Source organism: Physella acuta, unplaced genomic scaffold (genome assembly GCF_028476545.2).
Source record: "Physella acuta isolate Inbredline_101_S28 unplaced genomic scaffold, ASM2847654v3 ptg001079l, whole genome shotgun sequence".
In the NCBI taxonomy this organism is placed as follows: Eukaryota; Metazoa; Mollusca; class Gastropoda; family Physidae; genus Physella; species Physella acuta.
Window position 1 is genome coordinate 385669 of NW_026732596.1, and position 26270 is coordinate 411938.

The 26270-nt window shown below is 35.8% G+C and overlaps 1 protein-coding gene across 3 annotated transcripts in view; it reads left to right on the forward strand.

The window, feature by feature from the left end:
• The first annotated feature begins 264 nt into the window (after positions 1–264).
• The window catches only part of LOC131955562 (excitatory amino acid transporter 3-like), a 31592-nt gene continuing 5586 nt past the window's right edge, over positions 265–26270 (forward strand). Inside the window, exons 1-11 of one of the 3 annotated variants that reach the window (XM_059319724.1) lie at positions 265–452; positions 10927–11224; positions 14287–14389; positions 14997–15156; positions 17030–17072; positions 19436–19571; positions 20319–20496; positions 20855–21088; positions 21883–22077; positions 23039–23173; positions 23733–23820. In XM_059319724.1, coding sequence (XP_059175707.1) covers positions 10991–11224; positions 14287–14389; positions 14997–15156; positions 17030–17072; positions 19436–19571; positions 20319–20496; positions 20855–21088; positions 21883–22077; positions 23039–23173; positions 23733–23820 — 1506 coding nt within the window. In that variant the 5' untranslated portion in view covers positions 265–452; positions 10927–10990. Of the gene's footprint in view, positions 453–6960; positions 7023–9975; positions 10013–10926; positions 11225–14286; positions 14390–14996; positions 15157–17029; positions 17073–19435; positions 19572–20318; positions 20497–20854; positions 21089–21882; positions 22078–23038; positions 23174–23732; positions 23821–26270 lie in introns of those variants that run through there. The other 2 variants (XM_059319725.1, XM_059319726.1) reach the window with 2 other exon arrangements.

Here is a 26270-nt window from a genome sequence, read left to right on the forward strand (position 1 = left end):
CTCCACCTTAAGGATGTGACGTCATTATGGACGACCTCTAAAAACAAAAAAAATTAGATCGAGATATTTTGGAAAGAAATTTAAAACTTGGCAGCAGTGACGCAAATCGGCAGGTTGTATTCTGGCGTCTAGCCACCCCCCCCCCCCGACCCCACCCTCGCCCAGGAGTAGCCCCGCCTTAACCCGCACTATTACAGCGTCACCAAGTTTTTAGCAGACGTTGACTAGGGTGGTAGCAAGTCAGTCAAGCGGAACTGTTGTGGTTTCAAACGTTGTTTGATAGGCCCAATTTTATTTCCGCTCTCTGAAACCAAAAAAAAAAAAAAAATATGTCAGCCAAAAAGATGAAGTCCTAACATGTGGCTATCTGACTAAAGTTACAGATTATCTTTCTGTGATCCTGGAATAATTGGAATGGACCCCACGAACAAAGACTCCTCTGGCTGTTTACGGTAAGGAAATGTTTTTCTAATCAGTGTGAAGCAGTATTTGCGGAGTTGGCAGTTTAAAATTGTTACAGTTTCTATAAGCAATGGTATCTCTTTGTGTAGCTTGGATTTTCTTTTCATTTTTTCTTTTCAAATTATTGCATATGTTGTACTTCAAATGATTATTAAGTACATTCTAAATAATAGTCGGAGTCGTATTTGGTTTGGTGGTATTGGTAACGATTGGCCGTACGAATTAGCTTGCCCTATTTGACATGTTTATGATTAAGCTGTTCATTTCTATCACTTTACAAGATATGTACCTATGATCATACTGTAAGATTTATGTTTTGAATTTGTGTTAATGTAAGTCTGCTGTTAATTAGAGGTATCCGTCGATTTGTTTAGCAGCAATTAATGACACGTATAATAAAGAAAATGTATCAAATTTAACTTGTCGTCGGTCACAGACCTACATTTAAATAGAACCTGTACGATTAACAGGCTAAAATGAGATGTGGAATTATTTTTTTCAACCACTGTCAATACAGTCATACAACGGACCCTTTCAGTAAATAGGGCCTCTTGTATTTTTATTTTTTTTTAAAGAAATTAATTTAAGAGAATTAGTCCTATATTTAGAAATTCATTTATAATAAAAGTTACTTGTTTACTAAACAATTAACACAATTTATTTTCTTTTTAAAATCTACCATAGTCGTACACTAGCATTAAAAATATCACCCTACGAAGGTCAGCATGTGGGACGGTGTGACCTAGAGGTAGAGCGCTAGACTGTTAACCCGAAGGTCTCGAGTTTCAAATATGAGTCAGTAGAACGTACCTGAGTCCACCCAGCTCTGATGAGTACCTAACTCACATTAGGGAAAGTAAAGGCGTCTGGCCATAGCGCTGACCACATTATCCCTTCATATGTCGAGGTTCACAGAAACACGTGAACTTTACTACAATTTCTCCATGGGCCGTCAGGTTCGAAAAGTGAAATGTACAGCAAATCAAAATTAACATATTTAAATGAGTAAATTGCGACCTTATGACACATGAGTCAACACATGCTGAAGCCCCAGATCCCAGACACACCAATAAAATAAAGGTGACACGGCACTGATGTGTCTGCGGAGAATAAAAAAAGCCGGGTGTATTGTCTAGCGCTGTAGTTGAAGGTATCCTATATTCAGTTTAGATCAGTGGTTCTTAACATTTTTTGAGGAACCGAACCCCCACCAGTTTCATATGCGATTCACCGAACCCTTCTTAATAGTAATATCGTCCGAAAATGACAAAATCCGATCGTGACTCATAGTCGGGGGTGTGTTTTGATCTTCGCCGAACCCCTGAGACTGAATCACCGAAACTCTGGGGTTCGATCGAACCCAGGTTAAGAACCACTGGTTTTAGAGGAAGCGTATTAGTGAAGATCACACAGTCCTGCACTAGTGGGATCACTGGTAGAGCTAATGTGTTGTTTCGATATATTTTTCTTCTCCCTTCGTTATTCGCATTGCATTCAGGGCATGAGTCAGGATTATGGTTACGATAAAGTTTGGGGGGTAAGAACTAGGGTGGATCGTAGGCATGGTTTCTTTCAGATTTTTTTTACCTTGGGGGAGATGACTATAATTAAAGTTTTATATATATATATATATATATATATATATATATATATATATATATATATATATATATATATATATATATATATATATATATATATATATATATATATATATATATTCTATTAAAATTTTGTATTTTTTTCTATTTCGTAAAAGGGGAGGGGGGTGGAATAAAACAGTAATCCGTTGCCTTAGAGATTTCTATAACAAACTCTGATGTTAGAATTAGAATCGGTTTTAAAAAGTTAATGTCAGTTAATGCTTCGATACACACTACAGAAATATGTACTTGTAGATCTATCTATATCGGGTCTTTTTTTTTTTTTTAAATTTTAAAATTATTTTCTATTTTGTTCTCTTCGGTCCGTCTCTAGAAAAAAATGTGAACATTGTTTCACAGATCCGGTATGACAGTCGGGTAAATATCCAAACACCCGTCACGGACCACTGGTTCCCAAACACAGTCACGTGACTCGGTCCGCATGCCAGACAGGTCGAAAGTCAGAAGAACCGTCACGGTCAACTGATTCCAAGCACGCTGTCATGAGACTTGGTCAGGTGACAGAAAATAGGTCACGCACAGCGGCCGGAGGTTTCAACGGCAGGGTTTTACAATTACAGAATATCGGAATAGTGTATTACATATCGAACGTTATCGATTTTCACGTGTCTGATTAAATGAATTATGTTTGAACAATAAAATAAATAGGCCTGTGTTCAATTCATAATATTTTATTGAAAACCTTCTAGCTAACAGCCAGCGTGACACTGTTCATATATATATATATATATATATATATATATATATATATATATATATATTCTTAGGTCCCGTCAATCCGTTTTAGAATAAAGAGTATGAACGACAGCGAAATATGTTCAATGTGACTTAGATAAGTCCGTTTAGTAGTTGGAGTTTCATTGTTCAAATGATAATTTACGTGTCTAAATGTTATACCCCAGAAATATGGCTGCATTTAGTGAAAAATTAAGGGGAATAAAAACAGTCTTGAACTGTATCTAGATTTTTAAAAAGCAACTCATTTTAATTTATATTAGAAAGTGGGAGATAGCAAACAGACCTCTAGAAACTAAAGACATTCACAACAATTTACATTCATGCCTGAGCTTATATAGAGGTACCCTAGCTGGCACCCACCTAGAAGCAGCGATTAGTCACTGAATGACGAATACGTCACGTGGTTTGGAGATACCTCTGTTCTAATTACCGAAGCGGAACAGAAAAATTAGAATACACATGCTACGTAAAGCGGGAATTTTAATTTGCACGAGTGGCAAAAAAAAGTAAAAAAAGTAAACTGGGTTGTATTGTACTTAACATAATTGTAGAATGAATGTATTATTTTATCCGTATATCATATATATATATATATATATATATATATATATATATATATATATATATATATATATATATATATATATATCAAATGCGTCTAGGCCTGTGATGAATGCGTGTAGCAAGGGTGGTAAAACATGTAAGTGTGGGTTGTCGTGTGTGTGTCCCCCTTCCCCCCTCCTCCCCCCAAATTATAAAGTGCTCCCCATGAGAATAATGTATAAAATAAACACTGAGTGGTTTGGAATCGTATTTTAGTCACTGTAGACATAGTGTTAAATTTGTTAAATATGTTAAAATCGTCATATGAATCATGCAGATGGCGTGGCTATAATAATAAGATATTTGAATTAATCATTCAAGTTATAAAAAATAACACTATTTTTATTTTTCTCAGTTCAATATACCTGTACGTCTGTCTGTGGGTTTGTGGTTGAATTTTTTAAGTCAGTTTTTAACCACTTATAATGAAACCATTTCGTTCAAATTTTCAAGTTATTAATAAAAAAAGTTTTTAACTTTTTGTTGTTGTTGTTGTAAAAGTTAGGTCTGCTAATACATGAGATAATTTCCTAAATTGTATTGAAATGATATCTGAACCTACGCTATTAATAACGCTATCAATTTTTCAAAGACTCCAAAAGAGACTCCACTTAAGCACCTAATTATAATTAAGGAAAATGTCTGTTTTGTTTCTTATTTTAATGCTTTACGAAATCTTGTTATTATAAAAAAATTTTAATAGGCCTAAACGTTTTAGGTACGTGGCACTTGCAAATCTGTTTACTATACAAATAAAATAAAACAATGACAAAAGCTAAATGTAAAGTACATCAATGGATCCCCCGTATCCTGAGGTATTAAGGACAAAATAATAGTTTCTTGACCTTTTTACTTGAGTGGGGGGGGGGGGGGGATAACGAAAAAGAAGGGATTATTTAGTTTAAGTTATAAGGCCATGACCACGGATTTTCCGATGCTAAAATTAGCAACAGTCACATGCCGTGCGGATATAGGTCACCTGGATAAAGATTCACAATTCGCGATGGATTTTAAAAAAATAGGTCATGACACTCATTATTCATTTTTCACCCCTCTACCCCCTGCTTGCCTTCTACCGAGGGTCTTGACCCACGTGAGGGTTTACTCTAAGTAACGTGTACTTTCATCATCTAAAAGTGCACGCTACCTGGGTTCGCTGTGTTGCGGTATTTGACTGAAAATTTTCCACCCACGCGGTGTATTTGAAGGGGGTGGGGGGGGAGGTACAAGAGAGGTCAGGGTTAAAGGGTGTGGTCATCAACAGGGGTCACTGCCTGGTGGACAAGGGTCGACGTGGTAGATATACGTATGGGGATTGTGTGCTGATTCTTCACAATTTCTGTCCCAAGGTACCACAGTAACTGTAAAAAGGGGGTGCGAGCGGTGGTGGTGAAGGAAGGGGGGGGGCACGGCGAAAAGAGGTCAGGGTTAAAGGTTGTGGTCATCAACAAGGGTCACTCTCAGGTGGACGACAATCGACGAGGTGTCTCGTGCTGATTCTTCACAATTTCTGCCGCTGTAGAGCAGGAGGTTGGGGGCGGTGGTGGAGGGGGGGGGGGGTGCAGAATGTAATTAGAATCATCTTTTCCCGTTCATGCCTAAGACATATAGGACAGGTGTCGTAGAGTTTATCTGTTTCAATGACCTCGGCATACACGGTTATAATGTTGACAGCTCTATGCCCAGCCGCTTTTGTTTCCCTAACGTGAATCAGGTCCCCATCAGAGCTGGGGTGACTCATGGACGTTCTACAGACTCGAGCTCGAGACTTTCGGGTTAGCAGTCGTAAGCTCAACCATTCGACCACTCCTTCCTCTGCAGAATGTAGTACAACACAAAATTCTATGTTAGAACTATTCACTCGTTAATCGGTTGCACGGTGTTCGACTATTACCTAATCTCAAATATTAAAATATGCGTCTAGACTTACTCTTACCGATATACAATTTCTACAAAGTGAAGGTTACTTAGCAGAATCTACAAAGTGAAGGTTACTTAGCAGAATCTACAAAGTGAAGGTTACTTAGCAGAATCTACAAAATGAAGGTTACTTAGCAGAATCTACAAAGTGAAGGTTACTTAGCAGAATCTACAAAGTGAAGGTTACTTAGCAGTATCTACAAAGTGAGGGTTACTTAGCAGTATCTACAAAGTGAAGGTTACTTAGCAGTATCTACAAAGTAAAGGTTACTCATCAGTATCTACAAAGTGAAGGTTACTTAGCAGTATCTACAAAGTGAGGGTTACTTAGCAGTATCTAGAAAGTGAAGGTTACTTAGCAGTATCTACAAAGTGAAGGTTACTTAGCAGTATCCAACCGCTGTGCCGCAATAGATAACTGTGCACAAGTAAAACAAAACAAAATTAAATACAAAATTCTTCTGAGCGACTGTTTGTTTATATTACTCAATTAGTTTCACTCAATTCTTTGTATACGTGGGAATTATTCTTGCTTGTTTGTTAAAAAATATATTATTATTATTTTCGACATTTTCCTAACCGACAAAAACATTTATGTGAACGTTTATTAAAGTTTTTATTAGTTGTTTTCTATCGGCGTCCATGGTTACTATGGCTGTTCAAAACAAATTTTGCACTGAAATCATAAACTTTATAAATCAGTAAAATTGCCTAGATTTCTTGGTCTCCGATTTCAAAACAAGGATAGTGTTGAAATAATAAAACTATTTAGTGCGGGTACAATTAATCAACGGTACAGATGTATTATACATTTGCATGGCACTGTGTATAAAATATTTGAAGAAAGCGAAATGACTTTGATTTTGACTACTCATCTGTTTCGACGTAATGAACATCGCTGTTTCCACAATTGAAACAGCCGTTGAGAATAAAAATTGAGAGCTACACTCACTAAATGCTGTTTTCTGTTGGGGTGATTAGATTCATTAGCATCTTCGGTTACATAAGTTGTTTTGTCTGAATTATTATGTCATTAGTTAATTTGTCTTGAAATTTTTTTGTCTGAGGTATTTTGTTCTGGATATTTCTCCGTGAGATCATTTGTCCTGACACCTCAAATCATACTGAATTAGACTACTTTAACCTATTCAAATATCAAAAGTCTGTAGTAAAATTAAATAGCCGATTCATGTTTTTTAAAGTAAGAAACCATTTATAACTAACCCAAATCTTCAATAGACATAGACTGAGTCAGAAAGATTTCGCCATGAATCACAAACTTAAAAATAAAAGAAAACCTGAAAAAAATAACTTCTGAGTCATAGAGGAATCACGATGACTCACAAGTCTGTATAAAATAAATCTAAATTTAACATCCAACATATATACAACCATTGTCACTGGGTATCCCAAAAACTATAATTGTAAGTTCACCTCTATCCGAGTTGTGTCCCCTTTCTACTCTAGTCACCATGAACGAGGCTCACATGACCTTTCACGCGTGTTACACTAGAAGCGAAAAACTTGTTTCGCCTTTATAAACAGGATGAACCACATTCAGGCACCAACAAGAGTTTTGGCTGTTCTCGTAGACTCTAGAGAAACTCAGATACCTGAAACTCTACGACCTAAAGTGTATGTGATGGTTTCTCTTAAGTGGTTTAGACATGGAATTTGATTTTACCACAAATTTGATCTCACAAGTCAATTTTTGTTTTAAGCAATGATAATCTTACGGTGTAATATTTAATATTATAGGAGCATTTATTAACTTTTTTTTTTCATTTTTTTTTCGAAATGAAACGCGAAAAAATAATAGTTGCTTCAAATTAGATAAAATCCAATTTTCGATAATATACTTAAATGCAATAAAATCATTGATGCATAAAAAAAAATGCGCCCACGATAAATATGAGAGATATATTCAATAAATGTGTTTTTAAACTTATATTGGATACAGTTTTACTTCTTCAAATCGGAGGATACTTTTTGTTTCTGCGGAATTAGATCTTATCTGTTTAAACATTACAAACAACTTTGGATTATAATTTACTTAATTGTAGGCTTGTACTCTTCTGGCGCGAGACGGTAGGTATGGACTACTATAAAACATTCCAACATGTACCGGACCAGAGAGCTAAGCTCTCCGTTAGCCACGCGGACCGAAACATCAGCAACTTCCGGCGAACTCAGGGGTCGGTAACCTTTTGAAGCGGAAGAGCCAAAAGTTAAAATTTTCAAAACATTTTTTTTATTTCAAATATTTTATTTTTTTATTAAGATTATTAGTATTTGTTCAAGGAGCTGGAGAGCCGCATCTTGATATAAAAAGAACCGCATGCGGCTCACGAGCCGCAGGTTGCCGACCCCTGGGCTAACTAGTCGAGAAGATGCCGGTCTCATCACTTTTACAGGGTGCTTTAGTTCGATGTTCTCAACTTGTTTTAGCCCCCCCCCCCCCCTGGTGGTCACCGCTTAGGTCTAAGCTTGACGGTATAGAAACAATTGCTAGGCGGAACCAGTGGCTAAAAAGTAAGGCCACTATACACATCAGACGCAGCTATACTTCTCTGTGCCCCGGCGGACTCCTTATTTTGTTGACTTGTTGCTTAATTTATCTATATTTGTAAAGACACTGGATTTTGGAATCCTTATTAAAGTAACAATTATTATCCACAGAGTTTCTTCTAGGCAACTCTTCGGAGTGGGAGGGGGGTAGGTTTTCTTCGGGGGTGCGCCCCCCCCTCCCCCCCCCCCACCCCGAACGAGAGGGAATTTATATAGAAAACATACTGTTACCAGTGTCCGCCCCCCGGAAAATGTAACCCCCCCCCCCCAGGAAATATCAAGTCTGGAAAAAAACACTGATTATCCACCCCTACCAACCTACCTTTAGAGCGACACGGTTGCGCCCCCCCCCCCCCCCCCCCACCTTCCGATAGCTCCTGAAAAACAGAAAAATGACAAGACAACTACGAGGTAGTAACGAGCCAACGCGTTCAGACACATTGATTTTTACTTTCTCGTATATACGAAGTATAGAGAAAGTCTTGTAATCGTGCAAAAAAAAAATCACTGATACGGAAAAACATAATTTTGCAATCTTGTCCGTATGTCTGTGTGTGTGTCTGTCTGTCTGTCTGTCCGTGTGTAAACATGATAACTTGAGTACCGTTACAGCTAGGTTGATGAAATTTCATATATAAGTATTTTATCAAAATCGTAGATCCTGATCAACTTTTGAGCGATTTCCGATAACCGGAAGTGGTACTTTTTCTACTTTGAATTTTTCAAAAGCCTATAACTTGAGTACTATTTCAGATAGATAAATGCAATTTCACATGTAAGTAAAAGATGTAATTCTCTACTTTCTGTCAAATTTTGAGTAATTTTCGTTCACCGGAAGTACTAATTTACGCTACTTCCGATTTCTAAAAAAACTAATGTAAATTTTTAAAGTACTAATAATATTGCGCACTATTATGCACTTTTTTTTATTTAGCGTTCACTTGGTGTGCATTTTTTTTGTCTACGAGATTTTATTCTATTTTTAAAACTTTAAGTATTTAAAATGGATTAAAAATCAAGCCTATAGCCCGAGTTCCCATCCCCTGTTATTTTATATAAGAATATTCGAGAAAGTTTTGGGGAGATCACTCCCGGTTTGTTTTTTACGTTTGTTTTTCACGAGCGCCATATTTTATGTGTAGTTGGCGCCCTTATATTGTCTTTTATGATAAATCATTGATTAGCACTTCTGTAGAAATCGATACACGGTATCGATACTAACATTGTATATGTTTACCATCAGCTAGCTGCTCAAAGGACTTTATTATAAGGCCGACACTTAAAAGACTTCTTCAGCATAGTGTTATATTGTTTGTTTCTAAATTAAAAGTTTCAAATAAAGACCTGCTTAAAACGTCTTTATTATGTCTACTTTAGTGTTTGTGTTTTAAAATTGTTTTCTCTTTGAGATTTTCAAATCGTATGTTTAAATATAGAAAAACTTACTAGTAAAGTAAAACGCAGTAGTTTTTAATTTAAAAAATCTTTTTTATTGCCTGTACTTTAATAAGATTTGAAGTATATGATTAGCTCTGATCAATTTATACTCAATATTTATTTGTTGGCATTGATCAAATTAACGAAGATTTGTAAAAATTAAATCATTGTAATTACATGGACATAACGTTTTAATAACCGTGCAGATAATTACGTTGCTTCCTGGTACACATATATCAAAGTTTGATGGTGAGTTAAATAAGAAGTGTGTTGTATTGATTTGCATATATATAGCTTGAACATCTGGCGCCAACGAATCCATGTTAGCGTGCAAGCGTTATGCGTTCAAAGCTGTTCAATTGGCGATGATCTCGTTGTTGTTTTTTGGTTGATGTGTTCATCAAAGCAACACGGGTTGTTGATAACGGTTTTAGAGAATGCTTGAATAAAAACAGTTAAAAAATAATATATTGTTTAATTTTTTTGATAGGGTGTTTCTGTTAGTTATGTAAGTGGTGAATGGTGCTCTAATTTAGAACTAAATGTAAAAAAAAAACCAAAAGATTCATAAATCGGATTTATTAGTTGGTAGTGAAATATTTTTTATTGATGCGATGATGGTATGTACTTTTTGAAACGAAATAATTTTTAATATAAAAATAAATCTTATGTTTAATCTAACTTACCTTGTATTAAAGTTTTGTTTTTAATTAATTAAACCAAAAACCTTTTTTTTTTATAAAAAAACTGTTTTTGTTTTTCTTAATTGTTAATACGGCGAAGAATCGTACCTGTTTTTTTAATAGTTTTTGTTACATTTTTATAGATTTTAATAACCCTAATTTATTTTTATTTTTTCAATTTTTGTAACTGTTTAACCAAGTGGAGGTCCAATCATAGTTCTGTACTTCAATCTTTTTTTTATTTTGTTATAAATATTACATTTATTTCAGTATTTCAATTTGTTTTTATTTTCCTCTGTGCTTGATACCAGCTTTTACGATAACGATCATTAATCAAAATCATGTTTTCACGAGTTCAAACCTCTATTATTCACCATTTCAGTATTGACTCACAACTATCTTGATTAAAAAACCATTTAGCCTCTGTCCATGATTCATAGAATGTTCAGTATCTAGCCATAATCCAGAGAATGTCCATTATGTAACATAAATCCATAGAACACCTATTATCTAGACTGAACCCATGGAATGTCCATTAGCTAGCCATGAATTAGTCCATAAGCCGCCCCTGAGTCTATCCGACTCAAATGACGAAGTAAGAGAAACAGATTAAATCTACTTTATCTTTTCCATCCACAGACCATCCTATCTAAAACGGTCCTAACTTTATATTTATTTATTCTTTTTTTACAATTTTCTAGTAAGCTCAGTTTATGCCGGAATATTAACTATACCAATTTTACCAATCGGCTTTACATCGCCCTAATTTCAGCAGTCTAAAACAAAATATACCCAGTTCTAAAAGACACAAACATAACACTGAAGGAACATGTTTTTTGTTTATCTACCAGGTCTCCACACACACCGAGGTCCTAAGACACGTGACCACCATACATCACGTGACCACCAGCATCCATGCCGGAGCTTCTCTCCACCATGGCTAGGCGGCTCAGATCTTGGACGGAGCCCAAGAACGCCGCGCCGACGCCCGCGCCCGTCGCCCCAGAAAACAGCAGGGGGTTTCAGGTCTTCATGGACAACCTGTTTGTCCTGGTGGTCATTGTGGCTGCTTTCATCGCCGCTGGGCTGGGCGTCGGGCTGAGGAACAGGTGGGGGGAGGAGGAGTACATGAAGATATTCTACTTTGAGGTAAAAAGGAGATTTTTTAACAGTGAGCTTTGGGATATCGATATAAGTTTTGAAGTAAACTTTGAGGTTTATTTTACTTTGAGATAAAAGTGAGATTTTTAAAACTAAAATTTAAGGTTATCAGAAGTTTGAACTAAATTTTGAGGTTTACATGAAGATATTTTACTTTGAGGTAAAAATAAGATTTTTGAACTGTGAAGTTTGAGATATCAATGGAAGTTTTGAAGTAAACTTTGAGGTTTATTTTACTTTGAGGTGAAAGTGAGATTTTTTAAACTGTAAACTTTAAGGTTATCAAAACAGTTTTAAAGTAAATATTGAGGTTTACATGAATATATTTTACTTTGAGGTAAAAACGAGATTTTTAACCTACGAACTGAGATAATCAGAAGATGTTTTAAACTAAGTTGGGCGGTTTATATGAAAATATTTTACTTTGAGGGGAAAAGAGAATTTTGAACGGTAAAATTTTAGGTTATCAGAAGATGTTTTAAGCTGTAAATTTGTAGGTAAAGTGTGGTAGATAGATAGGGCGAGGAGGAGCATTTGAAGACATTTTGCTAAGAGGTAAACAATCGATATTTGAAGCTGTTAACTTTGACGTAACCATCACAAATCTCTATGACAAATACCCCTTGAACAACACCCCCACTCCACTTCCCAAGACAAACACCCTTGAATAACACCCCACTCAACTCTCCTAGACATACACCCCCAGACTCCTACTCAACTCCCAAGGAAAAAACCCCTAAACAACATCATCATCATTCCTGTAAACCCATTGTGAAGCATAGGGAGGCAACCACTCCTCTTGATCTTACACGGTTCTGGGCGATTCCTCCAAGTGGGGTCCACGTCATTCCGGCTGCTTCTGCTTCTCTTACAGCTGACTTTTTCCAAGTTTGTTTTGGTCTACCGACTTCCACCTTTTTCCTTGGGGGATTTCAATCAAGCGCCTGTCGAGTGATGTTGCTAGTTGGTTGTGTCCAACCCATCTCCATATTTTTTTTGCAGTAGGGTATCGCCCAGTTTTTCTCTAAAGTTCCCCTAGTCACGACCCCAGTATATTTAAGAAAAAATAAATTTAATGGATTATTAGTTTCATCTCACAAAATCAAAGCGAATTACATTAAATTGATTACTGATTACTATTATCGGTTTTATCTTACATAAACAAACTGAAAACAGTTTATTTGATTAGTATATTCAGTTTTGTCTTGCATAACAAAGGTGAATTATTTCTAAGCTAGAAGGAAAGAAAATGAGTATCCATCACATAGATCAATGGAGATTAAAGAAAATATCCGCTTATTCGCTGGGTTTAAAATTACTTTTATTAAGTAACGCTGCTATTAATGTGATTATGCTGAATGTGAATTATAAAGGATTTTAATTAGAGAAATACTGAAGTCAAACACAAAGCATAAAAAAGTACTAGGCTTATGAACCTAAATTTATTCCCCGGGGAAGTATGTAAGATTTTTAATTTTAAAAACTTAAATATGTGTGCACGTTGCTTATTAATAAATACTTACAAAGGAGGGGGAACGTAATTTTTAAATAACTCAAAGGTTGTTTTTTCTTCTTCTATTATTGTCCTGTGGGTATTAATTTTATTTCTTTTAAATACCGCTGTTGTTAAAACTTAACAGATACAGCTACCTTGGCTTTTCTTCGTGGCCTGATTATCGCCCAAAAGGTCAAACAAGTTCTGCACAGTATGTCGTTGTAGCGCTAAATGGTGGATGTATCTTGTGTCCCGCATTTTTTTTCTACGGTCTAAGAGTCTAAGCAGTCCTGGAAAATGTGTCAATACCCTTGCCTTCTACATACACCTACTCTCCCCTTGTATATATGTCTAGACTCCACGATACAACATACAATAGTAGCATGAGTGACCTCTCTCTCACACACACACAAATTGTTACGGACAGTTAATTTAATGTATGTGACACGGTCAAAATAACTTAGGCTTTAGACCTAGTTTTCAGCGGCGCAGTTGAAGATCAAAACATTTGAATAATTTAGAAGAATACCGCTATCTGGTATAACATCAACAACATAGAAATGCGGGCCAAAGTATGAAAGCACCACTGATATTCATCCCAAAACATTAGTGTTTGATAAGTGAATCATCTTTTTTTTTTTTTGAGACACTGAAGTGGGCATGTTTTGTCTTTTGATTTTGTTACTCAGATGACCCATTTTCTGACAAGTTCAGATGGCCCTGTATTTCACAGCCGTAGATGGCCCAGTTTCTGACAAGTTCAGGTGGCCCTGTATTTCACAACCGTAGATGGCCCAGTTTCTGACAAGTTCAGATGGCCCTGTATTTCACAACCGTAGATGGCCCAGTTTCTGACAAGTTTAGATGGCCCTGTATTTCACAACCGTAGATGGCCCAGTTTCTGACAAGTTCAGATGGCCCTGTATTTCACAACCGTAAATGACCCAGTTTCTCGCGATCTCATTGTAAAAAAAACGTAACTTACTTAATGCAAGAATTCATGCAGGAAAATGAAGGGCCTTACATTTGTAAACACTACAAGTTGCAGTAGTGATTTTTTTTTTGTGCTACCAAATTTATTAAAGCCACGTAAATAACTTGAATTCTGGCTACATGAATGTGAATGTTAAGATACGTTTAAATGAGAACAGCGGTTGTCGGTTTGTTATTTGTATACCCCTATATGGTGAGAAGAAGCAAAATCGTTAACAACAACTAAATTTACACGATTTTTATTGAGCTGAAGTTAAATAGTACTAACACTTAATTAGCCATGAGATTTAAAACAAAACAGGAAGTGAGAAAGTGAAAGTAGACAGCATTTATATTGTTAGAACCCTAGAATTGAGGGTTCTGTCAAGTGTTCATCGGGCCATTAATCTCCAAGAAAGAAAAACATGTTTACAAAATTATTTCTAAACCTGTTTCAGTAACAAAATAGAGGATAAAACACATAAAAATTCTCAATAATTATCATCTTACTTCTTATTTCAATTACAAGAAAAATCTTGAAATAAAACTCATTAATTAACTTTTTATTTCTGTGAATCATCAGTATCTCGGCCGTCTATCACTCAACTCCATCAGACTTCTGACAATGCCACTTCTTATTTCCGGGGTCATTTCCGGTTCGGCTAATGTTGGATCACACTTTTTCGGTAAATATTTTTTCAATACGTTAGTAAAAAATGATTTTTTATAGTGAGGGGTCATCCATAAATGACGTCACGCTTTTTTTGACGATTTTCACCTCCCCTCTCCCCTCCGTCACACGTCGTCACAAAAAGCCAGACCCCCCCCCCCCTAAAATGACGTTCTACCTCAGCCTACAATCCCCCTCAAAATTGCAGTTGAACTTTTTTTAAACATCGATATTTTTCTAAAATCTTGTCTGAAATCTGTCAAAATAGACTATTTTAATCAATTCCTATTACAATTTATGAAACAGTTTTCTAAAACGCGAAATAACGTCTAAAATTAGTTTTCTAACATTTCTCTTTTATAATGCAAAAGTGTGACGTCGCACCATCTGACCCCCCTCCCCCTCTACACACATCGTCACAAAATTACCGACCCCCCCCCCCCCCGACCCCCTACGAGTGTGACGTCATTTATGGACGACCCCTAAACAGTTGAATCCAATTATAGACAATATTGCCAAGCATTGTTGTTGAATGTATCACGTTATATTATGTTTCAATATTTTTTAAAAAATATATAATCAGATTTTTAAAAAAAACTATTTTTTTTTATGTTTCATTCCAGGTAAATTTGGCGTGTGTGTGGTGGCGTACGTTTTGTCCACGACGCTTATCGCCATTGTTGTTGGCGCTATTTTAATCCTCTCCATCCACCCTGGGATAGTTAGAGAGGCACCGTCGATCCGGAGAGAGAGCTCTATAGATCCACTGCTTGAATTGATCGCGTACGTAAACATCGAATGACCGTGTGATATTCTTATTCAAGTTATTAAACATGGACTGTTTAAAAAAACAACCCACAACGTTGGTACTTTAATTAAATAAATTATTACAGCCATTGCAAATGAGGACGTCTTATAGATGTGCAAAGTGCTGACCACACCTTGCCTTCATATGTCGAGGTCAAGAAACACATAAACTCTACTTCATCTGTCCAACGGATCACTAGGTCTAAAGAGGATTCTTTACCTTTTTCCCCCCTTATAGATGACATCACGATTTTAACTCACCCCCCCCCCCCCAATCGTCACGAAAGCAACAAGTCAGACCGCGCAACACAAAACGATGAAGCCAAATTTACCCTCACCCACCCCTCCCCAAAACGTAGTTCTAAAACAGGGGTCTCCAAACTTTTCAACCGGAGGGCCGCATTAACTGATATTTGATCAGTTCGGGGGCCAGAGTTTCTTCCAGGCATCTCTACGGGATGGTCAAGCCTCCCCCCCCCCGAAGAACGTCTACCACCCACGCCCCCCCCAACGAAATATAATTTATATAGAAATATATACAAATTTCAGGTGTCCCCCCCCCCCCTGAGAAAAAGTTTGAAAGAAACACTTTTGGGGGCCGACAACACACTCGAGGTCCAAGTTTGCTTTCAAATTGTTCTTCACGTATTTCACTCTTGAAAATGTTCGTTCACACAGGAATGTTGTTCCAAAATTTGAAAGGTACTTTTGATGCAAAAGTCTTCCATGGGCAATAATCTGCTAAGAACTTTCTCACAACTTAGTCATCTTACTGCTGTGTAATATAGTAAATCGTACGGTTATGTGTTTGTAAATTTCGACATATCTCTGAACTATCTATGGTTGAGCCCAAGTGACCTTATTAAACTCACCATCTTCACCACATGATTCAGTACACTGCTAATGTCCATATATTTAGCAGACAAAGCTTTCTGGTGAATAATACAGTGCAGGAACATTGGTTGTAGAATGTTTCTCTCATTCGCTTGTCCAACAAAGCCTTTCTTTACACCACTCATGTACTTTCGACCATCAATTGTCAGGTCAATCCAAGCAAATGTTTTTTTAAATTCATTGAATATATCCTCTCCGATAAAAGTGCCATACATGTTATGTAGGGAAGCCAGCTCTTGTGTTATGTTCATGTCTTCATCCACACCTCTAATGAGCACACGCAGTTGAGAGGTGGAACAGCTGTCCAGCGACTCACCCATTGCAATTTTTAAAAAGGCGAAATTTGTTAGCATGTTTCGCTATTTGAATCACAATGGTTTCACCAATGTCTGAAACACGGGTGGGCAAATGTATTTGCACACAAAACTACAATTTTAAATTGTTTTGAATTTTTCTGGGCAAAGTTCCTCAGCCACCTCTAATAAACATTTTATCCGTGGACAAAAAGATCTCCGCGGGCCGTAGTTTGGAGACCCCTGTTCTAAAATATGAATTGGTATGCTAACTTTAATAAAGGGACATAACAAATAAAAAGGAACCTTGAAGGTGTACTAGAAATTGTATGTACCATCTTTTCACATTCGTGACCGAGCAGATAAATTAAAATTCATCTGTTTCAATGACTTCAACCAACAAATGGATTGGTCATCATTATACCCCTACTTGGGTCTTAACCATCACAGCTGGGTTGAGTTAGTGGACGTGCTGCAGTCTCAAGCCTGGCAGGATCCGAACTCGAGACTCTCGGGTTAGTAGCCGTATGCTTTGCAACTCGACCACGCCGTCCTTGTATAATATCGAAGCATACACTATAATTTGCATACAATCTAATGTTTTGCAAATAGTAAAATATAGTTTATAAGAGATAATAAAAGGATTTTGTTTTTTTCTACAGACAATATTTCCCAGACAATTTAGTTGCAGCGTGTGTTGAAAGGGTAAGTTTAAAGCAAAATAAAAATTTAATTATAGCGCAATATATATATATATATATATATATATATATATATATATATATATATATATATATATATATATATATATATATATATATATATATATGCATACTTGTTTTTCATTATTTCAGTATTAATGTAGGCCAGGGGTCTCCAAACTTTTCAGCCCGAGGGCCGCATTAACTATCAAATATTAGTTCGGGGGCCAGAGTTTCTTTAAGGCTTCTTTTCAGGGTCGTGCCCCCCCCCCCTCCCAACGAATGAAATGTGTATATATTTCTATAAATATCTGTATAAATTCCCCCCCCCCCCCCACCCGAGGTCCAAGTTTGTTCTCAAATTGTTCTTCACGTATTTCATTCTTGAAAATGTTTGTTCACACAGCATGTTGTTCGAAAATTTGAAAGGTACTTTGATGCACAAGTTTTAATGTTAAGAAACTCTTCCTTGTGCAAAAACGTATGAAAACCCATCCGCCCTTCTTTGAACGTGTCTCTAAGGAAGTCATTTTCTTGCAATTCAATTACCTCCAGCTGCAGTTCATCTTTGCAACTGGCCACATTTGCTTCAAATGGGCTTTGAAACAGTCTCACCTCTTCTGCCTTTGAATCCAAGTCAGAAAACAGCTACTGAAACTGCAGCTGGAGGTCTTTAATTATCTCGTATGCAAATGACGTGGGAAACTCAGTGGTTGCTTCAGCCGTAAAGACCTTGCACTGCTGAAAGTGTGTCAAGTTGTTAGCCTGTACTTGTTCCAAAAACATGACAAGTTTGTATCTAAAGGCCTTTAGGTGGGTGTATAGATCAGAAACTAGATTTCAATCTCTTGCCGTTTTAGGTTCAGAAAATTTAAATGACTAGTTATGTCTGCAGCAGAGGCCAATTTCTATACCCACTCTTCATCAGACATTATTGGCTGTGACTTGCCTTTACTATCAGAAAGTCACCTATTTCTTTTCTCTGCTCAGAATTTTCTTGCAAAATTAGCAATCTTACTGATGTGAAATATGGTAAATCTTGCGATTTTGTGTTTGTCTCTGAACTATCTATGGTTAGATATCCTCTTCGGCAACAGTGTCATACATTATATGTAGCGAAGCCAGCTCTTGTGTTATGATTATGTCTTCATCCACACCTCTAATGAACACAAACAGTTGAGAGGTGGAACAGCTGCCCAGCGACTCATCAATTACAATTAAAAAATGGCGAAACTTGCTTGAATTTTTCGCTATTTGAGTCGCAATGTTTTCACCAATGTCAGCAACACTGCAAGTAATTGTATTTGAAAACAAAGCTAAATGTTCAAATAGTTTTGAATTTCCTGTGCAGCGCTCCTCAGCCACCTCCAACAAATATTTATTCATTGGACAAAAAGATCGTCGCGGGCCGGATAAAATGACCTCGTGGGCCGCATTCGGCCCGCGGGCCGTAGTTTGGAGACCCCTGAGTTACACTATCGCAAGGGCGCCGGGTTCGTCCCCTGGTTTGGTGTCCCACCGTATTCTTAAGGCAGGACATTCACCGACATAGTGCTCGCGCAACATTCTAACTAATATTTTGTTACTACTTTAAATTTCAGAAAGAAATTTCACACCATCGCACGCAAAATGTTATTTTCGTGCGAATGTGCTTGTTCTTTACTTTTGTGAAGTTAAACCACGTAACCATCATTTAAGTAACAATGTTTAAAATTAAAAACATTTTTTCTTCCAAAATATTGTGTTATTATGAAAACGACGTAGGCTACTGTAAAGGGTAAATTTAATATTAACATTTATTATATATTAAAAATAAATCTATTAAATTATTATACAGTTATTTGAATACATTATTACATTATATTCTATTGTGGCAAACAATACATTTCTTAAAACATTTTTTACTACATTAATAGAAATTTTTTATTACTTTCAATTACATTCCTATATTCAATTATCTAGAGACTTGAAAATTCAAGTCGATTAAAATATTTTAAAATATCATTAGGTAAAAAGCATACAAATACAATTTAGATTAAGCTGTATTTACCTAGCGTGAAACCTAATGAAGAAGCAAGATGCCGAACAAGGGCTGAAATATACGAGTTGATAAGTGAAATCTCGGGAATAGTATAAAATATGTGGATCTTTAGATACTCTATCTCTGCTTTCCTCTCACATAGTGAATAAGAGAACAAAGTTGGTGTAGAACAGAGCACAATATTATAAAATATACAAATGTCACAAATTTAGATGAGGTACTCAACAGAGAACGACTTATTTAAAATAGAATAGGTAAATGAAATAAATATGACAAGTTTCTACTAGAATGTAGGCCTATAGTTTATACATTTATTTTACTATCAGGTATTAACAAAGTTTAGAACAGATACCTACGTCACTATGAAGAATGACAGTTATTTTCCGTTCAGCAATTTAACTATGGATGACAATTTCACAAAGATAGATAATCAGACAAATACCACTCTGCAAGCACATTATTGTGAGTATAGAATGCCTTAGTGTAATCATTTTTATACAAGAAAATACAATATACCAATATATATATATATATATATATATATATATATATATATATATATATATATATATATATATATATATATATATATATATAAATATATTTATTTATTTATTTATTTATTTATTTATATATACAGCCGCGATATATACACACATATATATATATATATATATATATATATATATATATATATATATATATATATATATATATATATATATATATATATATATATATATATATATATATATATATATATATATATATATATATATATATATATATATATATATATTCCCCTTCGTGCCCAATACATATGGATCAGATGAAGTAGAGTTCATCTGCTTCACTGATCTTCAGCAGTATGCCCAGCAGACCTTTTTTCCGTAACATGAGACAGGTACCCATCAGAGCTGGGTGAACTCAGGGACGTTCTATTGACTTGAACCCGGATATATATATATATATATATATATATATATATATATATATATATATATATATATATATATATATATATATATATATATATATATATATATATATACATGGACACGGAAGAAAACGGTGTTTAAGATGTGTTAATGATACAGTTTTTTGAGGAGATCAAATCAGGAAACAGATACGCAGTTAAATCAATAAAGCTCCATTAAATAATGTATTACATGTCTTACCTGTGTCTCATTACCTCCCCCCCCCCCCCAGACGACGTGACCAAGCCGTACCTTGTGACAGACCGAGGCACCAACGTCCTAGGAATCCTTGTGTTGTCCATCGTGTTTGGGTTCGCCCTGCACTTCATCGGTGTGGAGGGGAAACCGATGAAGGATTTCTTCCGCTCGCTCAATCTGGCCACAGCGTTTCTACTCAAGATTGCTATATGGTAAATTTAAAAGAAATGCATTATTCATATAGCTCAATTAGAATGTGTATTGAATGTGTTGTTTTCACCTCAATGCTAGTATTGTGCGAGGAGTTAAAATTCAACTAATTTGACTATACTACAAGAAAAATAGTGATTAGCATAAATTTGCAGATTTATTTAATTTAAAAGTGTTTTATTTTATGTTAAGACACTAATACGTTTTTAAATAGTTTTTTTTTTAAATTGATATACATGACGTTTGGGCAATTAAACCGGATCTCTATAACCAACTACACACTTACCTATAACTATCACTTTTTATAATTAAAATATATCAGTTCACACATTGAAACAATGAATGTATTTATTTCCTCAGGTTCACACCCTTAGGCTTCATCTTTCTGATCGCCACAAAATTTGTCTTGACCAAGGATTTACCCGGCGCCCTGGCTAAACTCGGCCCGTACATCGGGATAGTGTTCGGCGGACTGGCCATCCACTCACTGCTCATCCTGCCCCTCATGTACTACATCTTCACGCGCAAGAACCCGCTCCCATTTGCTGGGAACATGGCACGTGCGTTAGCCGTGGCGTGGTCGTCTGGTTCCAGGTGAGTGTGCTAGACTTTATATTATGTGTGTTATACATTACAATTTTTTTTTTATTGCATGGGTGTTTGGGGAAAGCAAACACGCAAAGGAGTGGAGTAGGGGGAGGGGGATTTTAGTTTATCATCATTAGTCCAAATGCCTCGCCAGTGACGTGCGACTCGACTTTAACAATGTAAATACATGCTTAGGGTTGACTAATGGTGACCGAAAAGATGCGCTACGCAAAAAAGCGCATTAAAAAAAGTACACAACGGCAATTTTGTTTTTTTTTAAATCGAGCATTTATATTCATTAACAAAGAGTGGCTAAACGTAAATTGTATCATAACAAAACACATTTTCTCGAAATAATACACAATTTTCTGTTTACGCATTTAACCGTTGCGCAGCTGTCCATTTGCGCTTTTTTCTGGGAACCGCCTATTATTTATCTTTCTTACTCACTCTCTATATGATTCCATTGTACACTTGGATAACTATGCTAACTAGTTATGTTGTATACTTTAATAATGCCGTAACCGTTAATATTGCCTACTTTAATTGTTTATGCTATCTCTGACTAGTTATGTTGTATATTTGAATAATACCGTAACGGTTTATATTGCCTACTGTAATTGTTTATGCTATAAACATGAACAACACAGTATCTGGTAATATATACTTTGATTATTACGCTTACTTTAGTATTATGTTGTGTACTTAAACAACGAAAACACACTACGCTGAGTATTATTTGCTCAATAATGTAATGAGAAGCTCCATGAACTTGAACTGTTTCTTCTATATTTGTACAGCCCGTGTGCCCTCCCCATCACAATAGAGAGCCTGATCATGAAGAACAAAGTCAACATCCGCATTACCAGATTTTTCGCGCCGGTGGGTGCAACTCTAAATTTGGATGGCACCGCGTTGTTCCAGACGGTGGCATGCATCTACATCGCTCAAGTCAACAACATCCATCTCACCGTGGCTGACGTCATTGTCATTGGGTGAGTTCCCCTGCTTTACATCGGTTTTTGTTTTCTAATTTGTTTTTGTATCAAGCTCCATACACTTGTTGTGGTTTTCTTAAGAGCTGCTTCTGTTATATACTTTTTACACGTATTGGAGGTAGGTTCAGAATTACTCAAACTAATTAGCAGAAATCAAACTTGCGTCGTAATGGTTCTCATCATAACGATCTCAGAATCCCTTCCCTCTCGCTTCAAGTCTCTCTGTATTGATGTAGTTATGTTGAAATATCATACAATACGCAGGAATCAAGCAGTATTTCTTCCAGACATTTTTCTCCGGGAGGACACTTGATATTTTCGTAGAAGGGGGGGGGGGGGGGGCGGGGGCGGAGTACCGAGAGGGGAGGGACAGTGTTAAAAGTATGGGGGGCGGTAGACTTTCTTCGGGGGAAAGGGGTGGAGAGATGCTTGGAAGAAACTGGAATCAAGCTTGCATTTAAGGTAGCCAGTATTGTCGATCTATGCAATCATTCTTCCTTCCACACCCCCTCCACACCCCCGCCCCTATTTCAAGTATATTTGTGTTGATTAAGTTATATTAAACTGTTGTATTTTTTTGTGTTTAGTAATTAGTCATTTGTTCAGACGCCTCAGCTTGTTATTAGACAAAATACTCTCTGTCCTAACATCGAAAATCTTTTATCTCCTCCACCCCTTCCAAAATAAATTACGTGAAGATGAGTCACAGAACACATATTATGTCTAAATAAGCAGAGCAGCAACTAATTTACAGTATTATTACTTACATTTTATTAGTTTAGAAAAATATTACAAAAAATATTTTTATTTGTCATTGATCAACTTAGTTTCTAAAATATCATATTTGTGGTTTAAAAAAGTATTTGTTTTCATAAAGAAAAGTTACCTTCGGATGAAATCGCTTCCATAATTTAACGAGTTATTTCCCTTATTTAACCAATTATTTCCCTTTTTACAGCTTGGTTTCCATAGTAGCGTCAGTTGGATCTGTCAGCCTACCGCAGGCTAGTCTCGTCACCATCGTCACTGTCCTGGCTGCTGTAGGTCTGCCCACTGATGACGTGGCTCTAATTGTCTCCATTGATTGGATCATGTAAGTCTTAGATTAAACCGAACCTTTCTTTTTTCCGCCAGTGCTGCCTTCTGCTCTATACATTAAAAGGCGTTTTTAATTAGTTTCCACCCTGGCTAAATTAGATATACTTCAATACCCATTAATAACGGGACAACGTGGTCGATTATTAGAGCGTTCGAGTGCTAACTTGAAAGTCTCAAGTTCGGACCCCGGTTTCGAGTCCGTATGACGTCACAGTGTTCACCCACATCAAGCTCTGATGTGTACCTTACACAAGGCGGCAGGTCAAAGTGCTGACCACACTATACCTAGATACGACGAGGTCACTGAAACACATTTGATCTGTACGGTTTAAAAGGGCACTTTATTTACTCGTCAATACGAAAAACAATCATAAGTAGGGGCTACATATTTTTTTAACAAAAGGCTTATGGATAGAACATACAGTTTTGAGTGTATAGTAAGAAAAGAATGACTCAATTTCCTCGCTAAACTCTAATGCTTTCTTAAATGCCTCGCTAAAATCTAATGCTTTCTTAAATACCTCGTTAAAATCTAATTTTGTTTCATATTTCAGTGATCGCTTCCGTACTTCTGTGAACGTGTGGGGTGATGCTATAGGTGCCGGAATACTTGACCACTACTTCTCTCACCTGTTCCCACCTGTAAGTAGACTCTTGCTTCTACCCAAACTTTGTCCACAGGGTAGGGTGATTTTATTAGGAGATTATCAATACAAAGTTGCTTTGGATTGACGAAAAGGGTTGGGGTGGCGGGGGAGGGGTGTAGAAAAATATTAACGATGCTAAGCCATTTTAAATGTGTAAGACTTGGGCAGAAGTAGAGAAAAATTATTTTATGAAATTGCTTGTGTATGTTTAATTTTAGATTTGCGTTCACAATGCTCCCCCACCCCCACCCTACCAATTTTCAAGATCTTAGTCATGGATTGGGAAGGGGGTGGAGTCAAAGGGATAATGTGTTTTACTGTTGTTTCAATATGTGTAAAACACAACACAGTTTGTTATTAGAGCTGACTCGAGGACCTAGGGAAAACAATACATAAACACTTGGGGTTAACTCAACTCAACTAACCACAATTGAATGATGCTTCAACCTTAGGCCTTCGTCTGAGTTTGTTTTTTAAAAAAACCCGATCACATCAAAAACCAAGCATAGTTTTGTAAAGAAAGAAAAACTGATGGCGACCACAGATTATGTCCTGTTTTAGAACTTGCATCGTTTTTGTTTTTTGTTGTTGGATAAAATACCAAGTTAATAAATAATGATGGTGTTTCAAAATGCTTGCAATACAATACATGCACAAAAATATATATGCATATATATATATATATATATATATATATATATATATATATATATATATATATATATATATATATATATATATATATATGCATCGCTTCCTCAGAAGCAGACCAATTTAACCCCCGTTATAGGTGTAGGGTTAGATACATTGCAATGTTCAAAAACTGACATTGTTGTTTTATATTAAATACTATATTAGATAATATAAATATTTGAATATAATATTTTCAGAATAGCCAAGGGATTAAAAACCTGCCGCTTTTTCTCAAAATTCTTTAAATACTGAGTGAATCAGTATTTAAAGAAAATAAAGCTGAAAATAGTTGTTTATTTTTTTAGTAAAAGTGTATGTAAAAACTACCATACAAATGTTGTCTATTCCTTATATATCTTAAATTTTATAATGATTTGAATCGTTTAAATAGGACACTAATAACTTTACTAACTAGCATATTAGGTGAACTGGTGAACATTGATAAATTGATAAAAAATGTGTTTTACCTTTGTTAAATTTACTCACTAATCAAAGTAGATCTATATATTATCTATATATTTCCAATATAAAATATAGCATTTTGTTAACTTTCTTATGTGAGACGGGAGGGACTAGTATGAGAGATGTCAGAGAGAAACTCTGGTCACGACTCCCAAGAGGATCGCCTCGGTTTTTCTTAGGGTTCGTCAAATTACACAGTAAATAATGTTGTTTTACTAACTTGGTTGGCAATGGAATAGATAAACTTATTGAGCAATGTTGTAATCAAGTCATTGGAATCTTCAAACCTCAAACGCCACGTAGTATTGACACGAAACTAATTTTAAACGTCAGAGACTTGATCAAAGAGTTTTCAACATCGGAGTAAAACATTAGCGCCAGCATTTTAAAAAGTCGCATTGTAAATTGTCCAGCAGAAAGAAAGAAAATCCTCACACAGTTGGAGAAGATCGCATCAAACTCTTCATGTGAAATTAATTATTGGGGATAGCAGTGGAAATACAATGTTGCAACCTACTTTCATTCAAATCCATAAAAGCTACGCAGTTCAAGCAGTTTATTCAGATCAACTTTATTTATAAATCAACGTAACCTACTCACTAGTCGCTACTAACAATTCCCCGAACAAACTCCTGTTTTTATACCGCATTTGACCTTAGGATAATAACACATAAACATCCAGGGGTTAACTCAAATCACACACATACTATCCCCTATTCTGACATACTGTAATCTAACCTACAAATGTCCAATTACATACAACATATTTCTCTAATAATATTATTCAACGGCATAAAGTAGACACGTCCGTTAAAGTTAAAATAGTTGTTGACACAATAGACGTAAGCCCATATTGTCAATACACTGTCTTTGTGAAACATGTTCTTTATGTGGTATTAAAGAGGAAATATTATTGTGTAGTGGACTTCAAACTACAAGTTGAAAATACTTGGTGAGATTGATATTATGGGAAGGATAAATAGTTCCTTGAGACTGGGGGACGAAAGTGGAAAATTCTTTCAGAAATAAACAAAAGAGCAGTCTCTCCTTGCCAGAGGCGTATCCAGGTTTTCGTTGTAGGGGGAGCGAAAAGAGCAAAAAAAGGCGCCGAATTTTTAACACGTTCTATATAAGTGTATTATATATATATATATATATATATATATATATATATATATATATATATATATATATATATATATATATATATATATATATATATATATAGCTGTATGTCATTAATTCTCTATGATGTAAAATAAATTGAAAGTAGCACTCTGAAGATATAAG